We start from the raw sequence: 16525 nt of genomic DNA on the forward strand, positions 1-16525 counted from the left end.
GGACACAATGATTTTGGTGACCAACTGGAGGGAACGGGGTTGCACTTGGTTAAAGTGAGGGGAGCTGTTCTGGGGGGTTTCACTTTCCGGACTGGGCTTCTCTCGCCTCAGAGAACTGCGAGCCAGGCACAAACCCAAGGAGGCAGACATGACTGGACCAACAAACTGATCACCAAACTGAAATGACTCGTGCCTGGGGGCGAAGGTCCACTGCACGCCCAGAAGCTTCGGGAACATGTACGGCTGGGTCCTGGCTTCCCTGTCAGGCTGAGCAGACCCATCCGCAGGCCCTCCTTCTCCCCCCTCCCTCAGCGTCTGTACCTCCCAGCTTTCCGCTGCGTCCACTTGTTAGAGGTAGGTGGTGAAGCCGGGAGATGGATGCGCGGAGAGATCAAGTGTGCCTCTGTGACAGTCCTGTGTGCGCAGAGTGGGGAGGGACGAGTGGAGAAGCACAAGAGGTGCTTCTCATGGAGACCAGGAAGATGCCAGACAGGCCTGTTTGCAGCGGATGCCACTGCTGGCCACGCGTGGGGAAAGTCTGCACTAGTTCACCTTCAACACTGCTCAGCAGAGGTGGCCTTGGTCTTGCTGGATCCCCGCGTCTATGCAGCACCTGTGGCCCTGTGCTCTCCGGAGGCCGACGACTTTTGTCAGCAAAGGCTCGGCATTCCTGAAAGCCAACGGTCACACTGGTCTCTTCATTCCCAGGAGGCTACAGCAGCATTGCCACCTTCTGAACTGTGTCTTTAAAGCACTATCTTAGCCCAGAGCCTCTCAGAGGAACCTATGCAGTGAGTAAACCTTCTGTTGTTAAGCATGAAGGACCTAAAGAGGAAGCGCGATGACCAACCATCTCTGATAATCAAGATACACAATCAAATAATGTAGATGACATCCGGCATAAAAATCTGCGTCAATTTTAACAACTGAAAAACCTTACACGATAGTGTGACACCCCTAAAAATTGGTTCTCACCAGCTATAACCGAAGATTGATTTTATTTATCATTTTTTTTACAGACCAAATACATTATAAATATTATAAACCTTCAAAAATTAACAGATTAATCATAATTTCCTTTAAAATGTACATACTGTCACTCAAAAATTTCACATTCTAGGATATCAATAATTACATCCTCTTCAAAGAGAACAGCACACAAAATATTTCCTGTCATAAAATCTTTGCTAGCAAATCAGCCTTTAAACTGTCCACAGCTTCTAGAATTTTCTTATACACAGCACGGGGAAGATGAGTGATTTTGAAAATGGAGAGAAGCAAAAACAAGGCCAGCTTTGAAATGTGCCTGTCTGAGATGAGACGGGCAGTGTGGCCCACAGAACTTGGAGGCTGAACAAGGATGATCTTTATCAGACCATGTCTGTGAGGCAGACTTGTTCTGTCCAACTAAGAAGTTCAAAATTAAGAACAGCTCCTACACACTTCCAAATGTCCAGGGAAGCATCCAAAGGATGTCTGAAAAGTGACTGCCATTCCCTTAACCTGCATCCCCACCCCTGCTAAAAATTCTCAGTGCCTGTCCAGACATTTTTAGGTAAATACCCTTGGGCTATAGATAACCCATAAACAAAAGACTCATTACGCAAGCTGGACAAACAAAATCAAGTTTAAGCCAACAGAATTATGAGTATGATGACAAAAGTCAACTTGCTAATTCCTGGAGGAAGTGACAAAAGCAAGAAGATGGCAATAGAATAAGGCAATGTTACAGACAGGCTTTGGTAACGAACGAACTGTTAACAGAAGGCACATGGCTATTGAAAAAAAGCCAAACTTCAGTGAAGTCTCCTGACCTGACCTAGTTTCCACGGACCAGTGTTTCAGCAGGTTTGCTAGCTTCATCTGAGTTTGAAAATGGAGTGAAGAAACAAACAAGAAACAGAGAACCAAGTTCTTTCGTTCTCTCCCTCTCCCTCTCCTTCCCTCTCTCTATCTCTCCAGCAGGGCCTTCAGTTAGATAACTGGTATCTATCAAGAGTTGCAAACTTAGATGTCTACAGGGGCCAAGTAAGTGATATGAATGAGGGAACGGGCTGGGACAGGACGAAAGGGAATGTATGTCTATACTGCACCAGCGAGAGCAAGCCCTGTTCACACTCTCCACCCATGTGGACCAACGAAACACATCTGCACAGTATGCTCCTCCTAGACTGTCAGCGTGCCCTCCCCCAACTCAGACTGATGGCTTCTTACCCATGAGGATGGAAATGGATTTGTCACCATCTCTGCTGTCCTCTGTAACCCGGATCAAGTGGTCACGTTTTAGACAATGACTCCCTTAAATTCAGCATTCTTACCTCTCTCCTGAGAGAAACAACACAATACTTGTAAGCTGATGTTTTTCCACATTTGAAAAATGCAGAAATTTTCAAAGCTCGTTTTACTTTGATCTTTCAAAGTAAATGGGGTTCAAAAGTAAGGGTTCTGCATGATTCCAAAAGGAGTTAGATAGGGAACAGGAGTCTTGACATTGAAATAACACAGAAGACAGAAGCGGAGACGTACAAAGAACCCCATCCTGGGGTCTTGTGAAATGACTGGAATATTCAGCAACTGTGAACAGCTCGTCCCCAAGTGGAACTTTTTAAGTTTCTCTTGTTGGAGGGACAGAAAAACTGAAAAATCCCCAGAAAGTTTTAAGAGCTAAGAAAACACACACACACACACACACACACACACACACACACACATGTGCACATGCCCAACAGAATTATCTAGTGTCTCTGGCTTGCGTCTCAGTCAACTACCTCATTGGCCAAACTGAGCTCCGCAGTGAAACTGAGCAGTTACCTGTGCAACAGCAAAGTTAAATGTAAACATAAATAGCAACGGGTTTTTCAAGAGGCTCGGTGTTACTATCGTATGTTGTCCAAATAATGCACTTCTGGATAGAGACGGTTAACAAGAAGGGCCAGGAAGCTCTTCCCATCTTGGAGACAATGGCCAGGAAGGTTTATAAACTGCATAGCTTGTGATATCTGATCCTGGTATTCAACATACTGCTTACTTGACGTCAAGGATTCAAGCGCATTCAGAGCCTAAAAGACATGGAAGGAAAGGGTTAACCACCTAGCCGCATGGACTGATTCCAGCAGGTGTAGCACAGTGACTTTTATCATCTGGTACAAGCGCGATCCCCAGGGGAAGCCAACAGAACTGGAATGAGAAGTCTCAAAGGCAGGCACTGATTAACCACAAGCAGGAGGCCAGCAACCCATGCATGTGGGGCTTTCGCCACCTTCTCCACCCAGCCTTCCCTCTTCCTGGCCTGGGCTACTTCCCAGCCCTTCCCCACAGACGGCCACTGCTGTGGCCAGGCTGGCCTGACTGTCCTGTCCTCCTGTCCCCAGGGCCCACAGTGGAGCATCTGCTGCCTCTCTTCCTGGAGCCCGAACCGGAAACCACAGGCACCAGCTGCCTGTGAGGCCTGTTTGGTTTACTGTTGGGTTTGTTCTTAGATTACATGATAACGTCATATTAAACTGTCTGACTGAATGAAATTCAAAAGAAACCAGTGGCTAAGCGCTGCTGAGGGCAAGCAATAAGGTCGTTCTAGCAGCCAACAATCATAAAGTAGAGATCAAGCTCCTGCAGCTTCTGCCCAACAGAAATGACAATGATATTCCCATGCCTCTCTTCAAGAATAAACAAAACACTTTTAATTCCATAATTCAGAGTGGGGGAAGAAAAGAGAAAAGAGTGTCATGAGAAATCAAATCAAAAAATCGGAACAATGGTTCTTGGAGGTGGGGAGTTTTATTTTCCAACTATGCAAGTCTACCTACCCCCAGAATTCTGAATGTGAGCTGTGAAGTACCCCAGTCCTGCCCCTGTCATTTATTGTGACCACTGAACTACACAATATAGATTACAAGATGGAATTTGCTTGGCTCCGTGAACTAGCAGGGAGAAGATTTTTTTGAAGACGGTGAACTGGCAGCTTAAAAATAAATTACCAGGGAGTTGAAGACAGAAGTCTTAGGGTTGAAAATGTTTAAACAAGTAAAGGGATTTTGGTACGAGGCTAACTGCTGTGTGAACAGAGTTCAATCTAAGAACAGGAATCGAGGGGGACAAGCGCTCCCATTAACCATAGTGTGTGTGTGTGTGTGTGTGCACGCGCGTGCCGTGTGTCCCCGAATACAAGACGCAGCCGGACAATCAGCTCTAATGCGTCTTTTGGAGCAAAAATATAAAACCCGATCTTATTTTACTGTAAGACCCGGTCTTATATATACGTAGACCGGGTCTTATATTAATTTTTGCTCCAAAAGACGCATTAGAGCTGATTGTCCGGCTACGTCTTATTTTCAGAGAAACAGGATGTATATATATCTATATATACACATAAAATGAAGGCGCGATTGAAAGTTAATACATCAGCTTGTGTGAACATGCCAACGGTTAGAGGACGAAATGTGTCTCTAATTGCAGCAATAAACATTCAGGGAATGGTGTGGCATGAAGTAACTGCACATTCTACGGTTATTTCAAATATTTTTTGCGAATTTCTTCAGAGATTATTGCAGAAATTGGATGAAGACAATCTGGAGGAAGTGTGGCTTGTTTTGGACAATGTAAGCCTCCACAAAAACCCAGGAAGTACGTGATCTTGTTGGTTAGACAAGACATACTTTATTATTTCTACCACCAAACTCTCCAAAGATGAACTCCATTGAAAAAGTTTTTTCAAAAATTAAATTCTGTGCAAGAAACATTTTGGCAGATCCGTCAAACTGTGAACATTTAGTAGACGTTATTAATCATTCTGTTGCAACTATTACTCCTACAGATTGTCATATTTTATGAATATGTATGTATATGAAATTACCATGAGCAGTGACAGGAGAACTATTATAAATGAAGCTATAAGTAAATAAGTATTTCTGACGTTAAATAAGTATTTTATGTTTATTATTAATTAGATGCAATGAAATGTTTCATTTTAACAATAACTTAATATTGGATTTATTTTTATTATGAAGATTAAGAAAACATTTTTGTGGAAAGATTTGATGTGCAAAAGGATGAACTTGATTTGCAAAAAGTTGAATTTGATTTGCAAAAGAGTGAATTTGGAGTGCAAAACCTATACTGCTTGACCTTTGACCTTAATAACCAAGCTATCACCCTGTAGGTGGCTGGCTGAGACATTATAAAGCTGCAGTGAAAAAAAAAAAAAAAAAAATTAGAATGTATGAAAAATTATAGTCTTTCACTACACTGATAAAAATTTAAATATTTCCACCAAAGTTTTAATTATTTTAAATTATATTTAAAATAACATTTCACATTTGTGGAAATACCTCCCCATGATGATGAATTTGAGCTCAAATGTGTACCAATTTATATCCCTTGGGCATTTGGATTTTTGGGCCAAATGCGTATTCATTATACCTGTACCACATCCTAACACAGTGTCTTGCCTTTAATAAGCAAGAGAAAAGTATTTATGAAATAAATTAATTAGGAAAAAGAAAAAAAAAAATAAAGCTGCAGTGAAAGAAGAGCTAAGGGACCTAAGCGTTTACCATTTACAGAGAGCACTATAGAGTGGCAAGAGCGTGAAGCCCGGAGCCAGACTGGCCAAGTGAATCCTGGATTCCAGCCCCAGCACTTATTAGCTGTTTAATTTGGGACAAATCTTTGTGTCTCCATTTCCTCATCCATAAAACCAGGATAATAAAAGTTCCTTTGTTATGAGGATTAAATGAGTTAAAACTTTAACTCATCAGCACCAAGTGAGTTAAAATTTGGAACAGTGCCTGGGCACGTAGTAAGCACTCAAGAACACCAGCTCTCATTTTATACTTGGTACACCTTTGTATCTGGGCAGACTGTTTACAGGTGAAAACAGTTACAGGAATGGAAGAATGTGGACTTCTGCCTTTATAGAACACACTGTAATTTCTCACAACTACCATTTTGTTCACGTTAGGTTATTCCAACATCAGCTAACAGTAGTCAACCTCCAGACTCACAAGAACCATTTCCTTGGTTCCTAATTAAAACTGAGCTAACCACCATCATTCGCAACTGTGGCCTCATCATCTGTACCAGTCCCCAGCTCCCAGCATGTGGCATGTCAGCGCGTAGTCACATTCAGCAGAACCAAATTCGATCCCAGACTGGCTTGCCTATGGCCTCACTTCTACAATGGCAGTAATAATGCTCTAGGTAAGTACTTTTACACGACATGGTTTAAAATCTGAGGCAGGCACAGGCGGCACCCATTTTCCAGGTAGTGACACACTAAAGGACAAGCTATGCTCCCGCAGATCATCGTGTCATCGTGTGTAGACCAGCCGCCACCTCCCCACCGCCCAGGGAGGGCCTGGTGGAAACCTGCAACCCCTTCATTGTAAAGCTGTTTGTACTGACCTGCTGAGCTTTGGGGGTGAGATATAACTCAGAGCCAGGCTTCAAATGGATCTGGTCCTCGGCCGGAACCTGAACTGAAAGGAAGGCAGCCATGCTTCGGGCAATCACTCGGAACCTTGGGAGGTGTTAGGGGGAGGTCAGAAGAAGGAAATGACTATTAAAGTACGCATTTTAAAGTAACTACCATATTTTCTGTAAGAAAAGACTAACACATTCCCAGACCTATTGTTTTCAGCCTCTTCGGGAAAACCTTAAATAGCACGAAATAGGAGCCTCAATTTTCCCTTCCATTATTAATGCCCAAACAATGCGAGCATCATTCAGACTCATGAATGAAAGTGTTGGCAAAGATGTAGAATAACTGGAACTCGCGGACATTGGTGGTGCGAATGTTAAAAACGGTGCAGGCGCTGTGAAAACGGTCGGCAGGTCCTCAGTAAGTTAAACAGAGCAACGATACGACCCTGCAGTCCCACTCCTGGATAAATACACAAGAGCACTCAATACAGGTGTTCTGATAAGAACTTCATATAAATGAATTTCATAGCAGTACTATTCACGATAGCCAAAAGATAGATAAAAACACCCAAATACCTATCAACTGATGAGCAGATAAACCAAATATGGTATGTCCACACAATGGACTAGCATTCAGTCATAAAAAGGAATGAAGTACTGATACATGCTAAACTATGGATGAGCCTTGAAAGTTTATGCTATGGGAGAGAAGTCAGATACACAGAGGCCACATATTATATGATTCCATTTATATGAAACATCCAGAAGAGGATACACACAGTCAGAAAGTCAATTAGTGGTTTCCAAAGACCTGGGGGGGAGGAGGCTGGGGAGTGACTGCTTAATATGGGGTTTCTTTTTGCGGTGATGAAAATGTTCTGGAACTAGATAGTAGTGATGGTTGCAACAATACTGCGAATGTGCTAAATGCCGCTGAATTGTATGTCTTAAAATGGTTACCATGATACATTTTATGTTACGTGTATTTTACCCCAATTTATGTGAATCAGAATCGCACAGTCCTGATAAATTCGACCATAAGCAAACAAACATGATGTGAACTGGTCAGAACGAGGTGGCTCCCAAAGTTGCAACAACAGGATGGGCTATTCCACAAGGATGATTCCATCAGAATGGTATGAAAACTCTTTTCAACACTGGTAAGGGCTTTAAACGAAAACCAGGATGCAGATAAATATTACGAGGTAAAATGGGAAGCAGATGGCAAATTCTTTCATGCCTTGGACTTTCTAGCAACAAAAATCTAGACTTGTTTCTCATTGCTTATCCTTCTTACCAATTCACTTTAACTCATCTTGACTTCACGGTTCTAGGAGACTGAGTCCTCCCTGACACCTGACAGCCTGATAGAGCGCAGGCAGCAAGGGCAGCTGACTGGGGTATTTCGGCCTCACCCTGCACACCACCACTGCCTCCAGGACAAAAAGAAATCAGCAGTGTGGCCAGGGTACAAAGTCAAAATACAACAAGAGATACTACTCAAAACACGTTCTTTGAACACAAAGACAAAGTTGTTTCAAAATGAGAAAAAATAAACATGTTTTTTAAAATATAAAGAAGTGATCAGTCTCTGTGTTTTTTTTTCCCCCTTAATCTTTGGGGGAAACCTAGCCCACGTCAAAAACCTACTGAAGTATCACAATACCTAGGTAGGTGCAGACACTGAGGCCCATTTAGAAGAGTGATGGCAGGTGCTTCCTTACCTGTTAGACAGGGGTGATTTCCGGCCAAACCCAATCGCCCCCAGAATCCCGGAGCTGAGCCGCTCCTCGGCCAGCAGGCTCTGCCTGCTCTGAAGCATGAGCAGAATTCGAATGACAGATTCTGTCAAGACCGAGTCATTCTGCTCCGTCTGAATCAGGGACAGCTGCAGGACTTGGTGCCACCACAAAAACAGCTTTGCCTCTTCTTGCACAGACCTGGGGGGACGGGGGGGAGGCCCAGGAGGAAAACAAAATTAGAAGTGGGGTTTTTTCTATTCCCATTTAACTGAAAGTCCACATTTGAATTTTAAATACAAGGGGCATTTAGTGCTTTAAAAGCTTAAGCTAACAGGTAACAATTTATTGAACTCGTATTACATGCCAGACACTGTGTGTCACGTAGCTTCCTGTTCTTTCACTTAGTCCTCTTAACAGCCCTGTAAATATTGTTACGGCTACTGAACTGATAAGGTGCTTCAAAATGCCTGTTTTAGGAAATAAAAAACCTGCTCAGAAAATTAGCCCATGCTAGTCAAAATCTTTCTAAAACAAGTGTCTTGCACCTCACAGCCTTGTTTGTTCCTCTGGGTCCCTCGGTTCTGTGTACCTCAGTGAACACTGACTTCAGTCCTACATTCCACTCTTTCCAAACCCAGTGCGTCTGACACGGCAGCCAGGGGGCCAACACACCTTGGGTACACCTGTTCCAGCCACTTGCTTAAGAGGAGCAGAACTTTCATTTCGTTCCTTAGCGTCTGTTCGCTGTTTAAACACTGCAGCAAGTAGACATAAAGAGTCAAGTAACTGCCAAGGGACAGGCACTCCTGCAGAAATTCTTCTATGGTGAGCTCAGGGACTTGAAGGGACACGAGGATGGGGCCCCATCCTAAATTCTGATTGAGGGAACCTAAGGAAAAACAACACCGAAAGAAGACAGCAAAGTAAAAGCCAGGTTCGAATGATTTAACTGGTCTAATGAATCTCTTCACTTTACGCTGCCTGTCAAGGAAACATTGCCCAGTTGGCCCCAGACGCCCCAGAAGTGAAATGTGCCTCGCAGCTTAGACTGGAAAGCCCTCAGGCTAAATGCCTGTGCCCTGGCTAGCCACGTAGACGGTTAAGAAATGAGGACTGAGTGCTGCAGTTTTGTCACTCACCTTTGTCATTATATTGTGATCATGAAATCACATGTAGACACTCCCTGTGCCAGTCATCTAAAAGTTTTAACTTTAATGCCATTTATAAGTATGTTGTGAACACTTGGTGCTTTTCCAAGAGACATTATTATTACTCTATCGACTTCACAAACTGAACAACACGATGTTGATTTTAATAACATTACAAACACATTTAGAGCAGATCCCAGTGGTTCTCACTTCCTCGGGGGAATGAGGGTGGAGTGACATGGTGCCGTGCACAGCACGTCCCATATGGATTCATGGATTGTCAAGAAAGGGCAGAACCCCGGCGCTTCCCGGCGTTCTTGCTCAGCCCCTTCTCCTCTCCTGCTGTGTGCGCTATGACGTGTGTCTGTATGTCACGGTGGAGAAGTGTCTTCTGAGCAGCTCTTCTTGACAAGCCAGGTTGTTTCCAGAATGTGAGAGTTCAGAGATAGAGAATAAGGAAGGTCAGGGTGATGCGGTGTGTGTGTGGGGGGGTGTTGGTGAGGGAGCTTGACCTCCTCGTAATAGTTTAAAAGATGTGACAAGAAGCAATAAAAAAACTCTGAAAACTCAATTGAACAAGTGACAAAAAAACAGAAAATGAATACGGTGGGTCATTATTCTATAGACTCTGGCTTACAGCCTTTATTTTAGGAACTATGACACGATTTGCCATCGTAAAAGGGTTGGTCTATACTCCAAAACCAGTGTCCAGTGAACGAGACGCTCCCTGCCTTGAACTGTGATTGTACCGACAGACACGGGTCACAGGCTCTCATGCTAACGACAGACCCTTATGAAAATGACAGGCTACGTTCTTGAAACAACAGCATCTAGAGCGCATGAGCTGACCGTCCCCTTACCTTCTTTGAAGTAGGCCGTGATGCAGGCTTCCGTGGCCTCCGCCATGTGGCGGACGGAAGCCAGGCTCTGGCAGGCGGCCGTGAGGAGCGGCAGCACCGCCAGCCCCTGCACTTTCTGCTCGACCCAAGCCCGGATGCTGCCCCGGAGGAACTCTGCCGTCGGCACAGTCGCGTTGTTCATCATCATTAGGACTTCCATAAAGAGGCTGCTGAGGGCCATGTGGCGGGTCTGGCTGTCCATGTCTGCAGGGGACACAGACACACACGCGTGATGGGGTGCCGGAAGGCGATAGGCAGGGGATCACGGGAACAATAGGCCTTTAGTCCTAGCTGCTCTCGGGCCCATTTTACAATTCTGTGCCTGATCTCAAGGGACCGGAAGGAAGACTCTGGATGGTACGCAGCTTTTCAGGACAGGATGTGGCACCTCAGTACTTTGTAAGAGCAAAGTAGAAACGACTACAAGATCCCTGGTCACAGCAGGGTGGCCGAGCAATGCTTTAATAAACAGGCAGATAAGCTGGCATGAAAGAATGACTTACGTATCAGAACATGCTTAACTATTCGTTATTGCCCAACCTTTGCTCATCTGGAAAACCAAATACACAGATCTCAGCGGTCATTTCGTAAACTAATTAGACACAGTACCTCCACCCCACCACTGCCAAAGCTGCCAATTCTAGAGGGATTTACACTGAACAGTTGTTGCTTAAAATGAAATATAAAAAGGAGGAGGAAAAACCTTTATAAAGGCTCCTAAGAGCAGCTTTTATTTTTTTTTAAATAAGAAAAACAGACACACAAGTAATATAAATGGGTCTTTCCAAAACATTAAGATGTGAAAAGAGGATACAACACAAGAAAAAAAGCCAATTCATTTTACAGGAGAAGTGCAAATGAGTTGTTACTAAGGTAGATTCTTTTACATTCAAAAACAGAAAATCCGTTTCATTGAGAGTGTGTGGAGAAGCTATTCAACAGGTATTAGGTTGATGCAAAAGTAATTGCGGTTCTTGTAATTATTTTTAACCTTTTAAACCACAATTACTTTTGCACAAACTTAATATAATTTTTCCCAACTATTTCTAGCTCTCCGAGTTGGGTGCTTTTTTTTTTAATGGAATAGTGTGTGGCTTTGTCACACCAAGGATTCAGTATTTGTCAATGCAGGTAGGGAGGTCTTATTACTCATCACACCCACGAGACCAATTCACCCACTTGTACGGCATTAAATCAACCCTAACTCAATGTCATTATAAGACCTATTTATTATCAAGCAAGGACTTCAAAGGCTTATCTCCGAATTTCAGCTGAATAGTAATTTAAATTTTAATATTCCTTTTAATTGTGACTCATAGGAACAAAAAATGTCTACAAAAGCCTCCTAACAGATTTCAGCTTCTCCCCTTCCTATTAATCACAACACAGCCAACAAATGTTTCTTAAAAAATCAGATCTGATCCCATCATTCTTCTGATTAAGACCTTTCTAGAACACCCGTCTCTCCTTTGCCTGGTCAGCTGTTACTTAACCTTCATGGCCCAATCACATGATCAACTCTACATTTCTCCAGTATTGCCTGTAATTTTTTTCCTTTTTTTATTTTTAACATTCACTGAGTATTGTGACTTGCCAAGTTGGTGCTACATCTTAGGTCCATTATCTCATTGTGTACTTACAATGTCTACATGAAACAGGGTACGTCATTCTCCACGTGCCCATTACATCCAGCTGTGCTGTTCAGACCTCCTCCGGGCGTACTGATTTTCTGTCTACTCGATCTACCAATTACTGTGACACGTGTGTCAAAGTCTCTCACTGTGAGGGAATTTGACATTTCTCTTCCTAGTTCTTTATGCATTTGCTCCTGTGCTATTAGGTACAAATAAACTGAGAATTATTATATCCGCCTGGGGAACTGAACCTTTTATCAATTTCCAATGACTCTCTTTTATCTTTACTAATGTGTCTTATTTCTTATTTATTTTTGTCATGCAACTTCAGGGAAGGAAAACACACTAGAGATCATTTGGCTCTGTAATGCTTTCTGCCTTAAAATCCTAGATAGGACTAATATTAGTACAGCTATGCCAGCTTTCTATTTTAATATTTGCCTGATGTGGTTGCCTTATGAAAGCTTTCTACAACCATGTTTTAGATGCACTTCTCACAAACAACTTAAAGAAGGATGATGATGTTTATTAATCCAGTAGGGCAATCTCTATCTTTTAACCTGAACATAGGTCCATTTACAGTTACTGATATATTTGAATTTTACCATCATATTTCGGTTGGTTTCTCACCTTCTCCACACTTTTCTTGCCATCTTTGGATTAAACAAATTTTAGCCATTCCTTTTTATCTGCCTCTACTACCTGAGAAATTATATATCTTATTTCTATTCTTTTGGTGAATTTCTTAGAATTTTTTTAACATTCACATTTTATCAAGGTGTAAATTTAATCTATTTCTTGACCCTCTCAAACAATACTAAAACCTTAGAATGTTTTTAACTCAACCTCTTTCCTAACATACATACTGCGCTCATATAATTTAATTTTAGTTTTGCTTTTTAAACCCCTAAATGTATGATTATTGTAGTTTTATATGGACATTTTTTGCTTACACTTTTCCACCTTCTCTGCTTATTATTTTTTCTTGCAATTCAAGCTTTATACTTGGGATCACTCTACTTCTACCTGAAGAACATGCTTTAGTATTTCCTCCAGTGATGTGTCTACTGAGACGAACACCCTCTGTTTCAATGAAAATCTTTACTTCATCCTCTTCCTTGGAAGATGGTTTTTCGTTTACCATTCTGGGTTATCAGTCATTTCCTCATAGCGTTGTGTTGTTACTGAGAAATAGGCTGTCAGCATATATGTTGTTCCTCTGTAAATAACCTGTCTCTCCTACCTGGATCCAGAAGTTGTTTCTTTGTCCCCAGTACTTCCGTAGTCTCACTATGTGTGTACAGTGTGCGTTTCTTTCTATTTATCCTGCTTCGGATTTCCTGGGTTTACTGAATCTAAGGATTGTTGTCTTCATCAGCGCTAGAAAGTTCTCGTCCTTGCTGTCTCTTCAGTTACTGCCTCTCCCTAAATCTGGATCTCCTCTCCTTCTGGAATTCTGATGAGATGATTAGCTGTGTATTAAATCTTCTCAGTCTATCCTCTAGGCCCCTTAAATTCTCTTTTATATTTTTCCTCTGTCTGTTTCACATTCTGGGTATTTCCTTCAGATTTATTTTCCAGTTTACAAGTTTTCTCTTCAGATAGGTTGAATCTGCTGTTAAACTTTTCCATTAAATTTTTATTAAAATTTTTATATTTTACAGAAATTTTCTATTTTTCATTTCATATCTGATTATCTCTCACAGCTGCTTATTTCTACAATCCCTTATTCCTTAAAGATATTTCTCAAACCTCTCTTATATCATCAAATACAGTGGTACCTCAGTTTTCGAACGTAATCTGCTCCAGAACACCGAGTTCTGAAATGTTTGAAAACAGCCGACAGCTAGGCCTCAGGATCTTGCGCTCAGTGGAAGCCACGTGACATGTTCCACTTCTGAGGCATGTTCGAAAACCGAAGCATTTACTTCTGAGTTTATGGTGTTCGTAAACCAAAGTGTTCGTCAACGGAGACATTCGAAAACCGAGGTACTACTGTGTATTAAAATATTTTTTTGTTTACTATGTTAATTACGCCAATATCTAAAGTCTTTATATGTCTGACTCCGTTGACTGTTGTTCTTTGCTGACTCACTCGTGGTGCCTTATTTCCTAGTATGTTTTATGACTTTTTTCTTCTTTTTTCTAATTGTGAGTTAAGATTCCTTGGAACTCTGAGGACTGAGTTGAAGATGGGTTTCTCCAAAAAGGACCTGTGGCTGCTTTCTGCCGGACACCTGGCGGCACTGCCAACGCAGAACTACTTTAATTTCTCAGGTTGAGGGATTTGGGGGGCAATCTAGGTAGTATGAGTTCTTACTGCAAACCCACATGAGGACCAGCTTGTACTTACTAATTTTCCAAAGAGGTGTCTTTGTCCCCACCACACAGACTTCTGATCCAACAGCAAGGTCAAACAGAAAATTGTCTTTGCTTTCCTCCCTGAGAGGCAGGTTTACTTGTGGCTCTTCCTTCCACTGAGGATGCCATCCTGTGGGGTTATCAGTCGTCTAACTTAGCCCTCAATCCAGTTAACCTCACACCAGCATCTGACAGCATCAACCCCTCCTCAGGTTCTTAACGCTCATGTCCCCCCCAGTGCTGAGATGACACAGCGTCCGTAGGGTCCAGTCATCTCTCTGACCACTGCTTCTCTGGAAACAGGAATGACTGACTGTGTCACAACCATCTTCCCGGTGTCACGACCATGTCTTACACACAGCAGAAGTTCATTTACTGAATAAATACGTGACCCCCCAGTGGTCACTTACCATGTGGGTTAAAGACGATGATGTCATCTAAAAGCTTAGACATTTCCTGTTCCAGGACTGCTAAGGTGATTTTTCCATTTTGTTCCAGGGAGCTGAGGAATTGAACCATCTGATGAATGAAGGCTCGGCATTTTGGAACTGCATCCTGACAATAAAAAAAGGATCATTCAAACCAATCCATGCAAGCAGTGTTAACCGAGTATTCCCTAGGAGCACGGCACTGACTGCTTCGGTGGGGAGTGGAGAGGACAGAGCAGGAAGCCACACGAAGGAGTATTGAAGGGCCTGTCTCTAGGGATCTGCGGATCTGCGGTAACACTTAGACTAGAACCTATGTTCCCTGAAATTCCAGTAGAACACACTTCCTTTTTTACCACATTAATAACAACATTAACCACACACTAATTACTTGCCAAGAACATTTCCAAAAACTTTTATGTTCATTATCTACTTTAATCCTCACAACACCACTTTGAGGCAAGGTATAGTTTCAACTCAGATCAGAAAACCAGGGTCAGAATGGCAGTGAGTTGGGGACCTGAGTTTTTCAGACCTCAAACTTATTTTATTCATGCTCCTAACTTCCCTGCCATTCTGGTGGGAATGGCATTCAGATCACTAAACCAAACAGCCCACTGATGGCTCATAATCCTTTTGGCCTCCTGTTAGCATGTGACACTGCTAGTAAATAAAGGCTTACCAGAGATAAATAAAACTAAAAGATCATAGAGGCCAAAATATGAGTACACGTGATAGACATGCTCCCACTTTCTCAGTGGCACTTATGCCATTACCAGTCCTGAAGAACTCTGCCTTCTAAAGCACTCACTCAACTTACAAGATGCTTCTGGCTGTCCGTAGGAACGGAAAGGCCTGCAGTCACTTTTAGGAGCTTCACGATTAATTCAGCAGAAGATTCCTTTGCCAGGAGGATGGATGGCTGATAATGGCTGCTGAAATAACTCAGCACACTCTGATATGACACGATATCCACAAGATGCCATGAAAGTGAGCTTGTCTGTCCAAGGAGACTAAGTAGAGGTGAATCCTAAAAACAAAACACATGTTCCTTTAGTTCCAAATCTCCCATTTTTCCAGAAATATGTGTCTCTAATTCATCTACAAAGTGACCTGTGATAAGCATAGAATAGTTAAGATGTCAAACAAATATATCTACTCAAGTTAGGAGTACCCGTGAAAGTAATAAGCAAAGTCTTGGCAAAAACACATTAAAATTTGTAAGTATTCAGAACCCAATTTTCAAAGGAACTCTCTGATCTGGCGTTACAACTAGCAATTCATGAGATGTAAAATAAAACTGATTTTTATATTCTGACTCAGTGTGGTTCCCTTCATAATCTACAATTCAATTATGACCTACCCAGGAAAATCAGGCATCTAGTTAAAAAGACACACCCCACATGCCAAGCAGATAGTCCCACTCACCGAGACGTTAGAGAGACAACTAACAAATGACAACTTAATGAAAAGTGAGGCTCCAGGGAAGCCTTGCCAAGTTTTATCGCAGGCTCTCCACACTTACTGTTTGGTCTACCAGTTGGTCTTCCTTTGCCAATAAAACCATCATGAAAAGGAGGCAGACAATCATGCTCCTGGTCTCTGGGAGGGGACGGGGACTCCAGGCATCGGACAGGACACTGACCCAATTGACCTCACAGAGGACAGACCCCAAAAATAAGAAGCAGCTCTTGGGGCTTCCTCGTTCCACCTATAAGGAAACAAGTTAAAGCCAGCGTTTTGCTCTAAGCTGTCTATGTATCTTGAAAACGTATATAAATCCATGTTTACGAAATCACATTTTTAAAAATCCACTTTTTCCCCCAGATTATAAAAGAATCATCCATAATCCTAGCCCCCAGAGGTTTCGACTTAACATGTATAGTATCTTTC

The 16525-nt window shown here is 42.4% G+C and overlaps 1 protein-coding gene across 1 annotated transcript in view; it reads right to left on the reverse strand.

Annotated features, from left to right (window-relative positions):
• Positions 1-2319: 2319 nt before the first annotated feature.
• The window catches only part of EPG5 (ectopic P-granules 5 autophagy tethering factor), a 97127-nt gene continuing 82921 nt past the window's right edge, over positions 2320-16525 (reverse strand). The window contains exons 37-44 of the mRNA XM_033087157.1: positions 16158-16343; positions 15453-15662; positions 14615-14759; positions 10171-10413; positions 8835-9051; positions 8145-8360; positions 6403-6517; positions 2320-3059 (exon numbers count right to left, since the gene is read on the reverse strand). Coding sequence (XP_032943048.1) covers positions 2877-3059; positions 6403-6517; positions 8145-8360; positions 8835-9051; positions 10171-10413; positions 14615-14759; positions 15453-15662; positions 16158-16343 — 1515 coding nt within the window. The 3' untranslated portion in view covers positions 2320-2876. The remainder of the gene's footprint in view (positions 3060-6402; positions 6518-8144; positions 8361-8834; positions 9052-10170; positions 10414-14614; positions 14760-15452; positions 15663-16157; positions 16344-16525) is intronic.

This window comes from Rhinolophus ferrumequinum, chromosome 19 (assembly GCF_004115265.2).
Source record: "Rhinolophus ferrumequinum isolate MPI-CBG mRhiFer1 chromosome 19, mRhiFer1_v1.p, whole genome shotgun sequence".
Lineage (NCBI taxonomy): Eukaryota > Metazoa > Chordata > Mammalia > Chiroptera > Rhinolophidae > Rhinolophus > Rhinolophus ferrumequinum.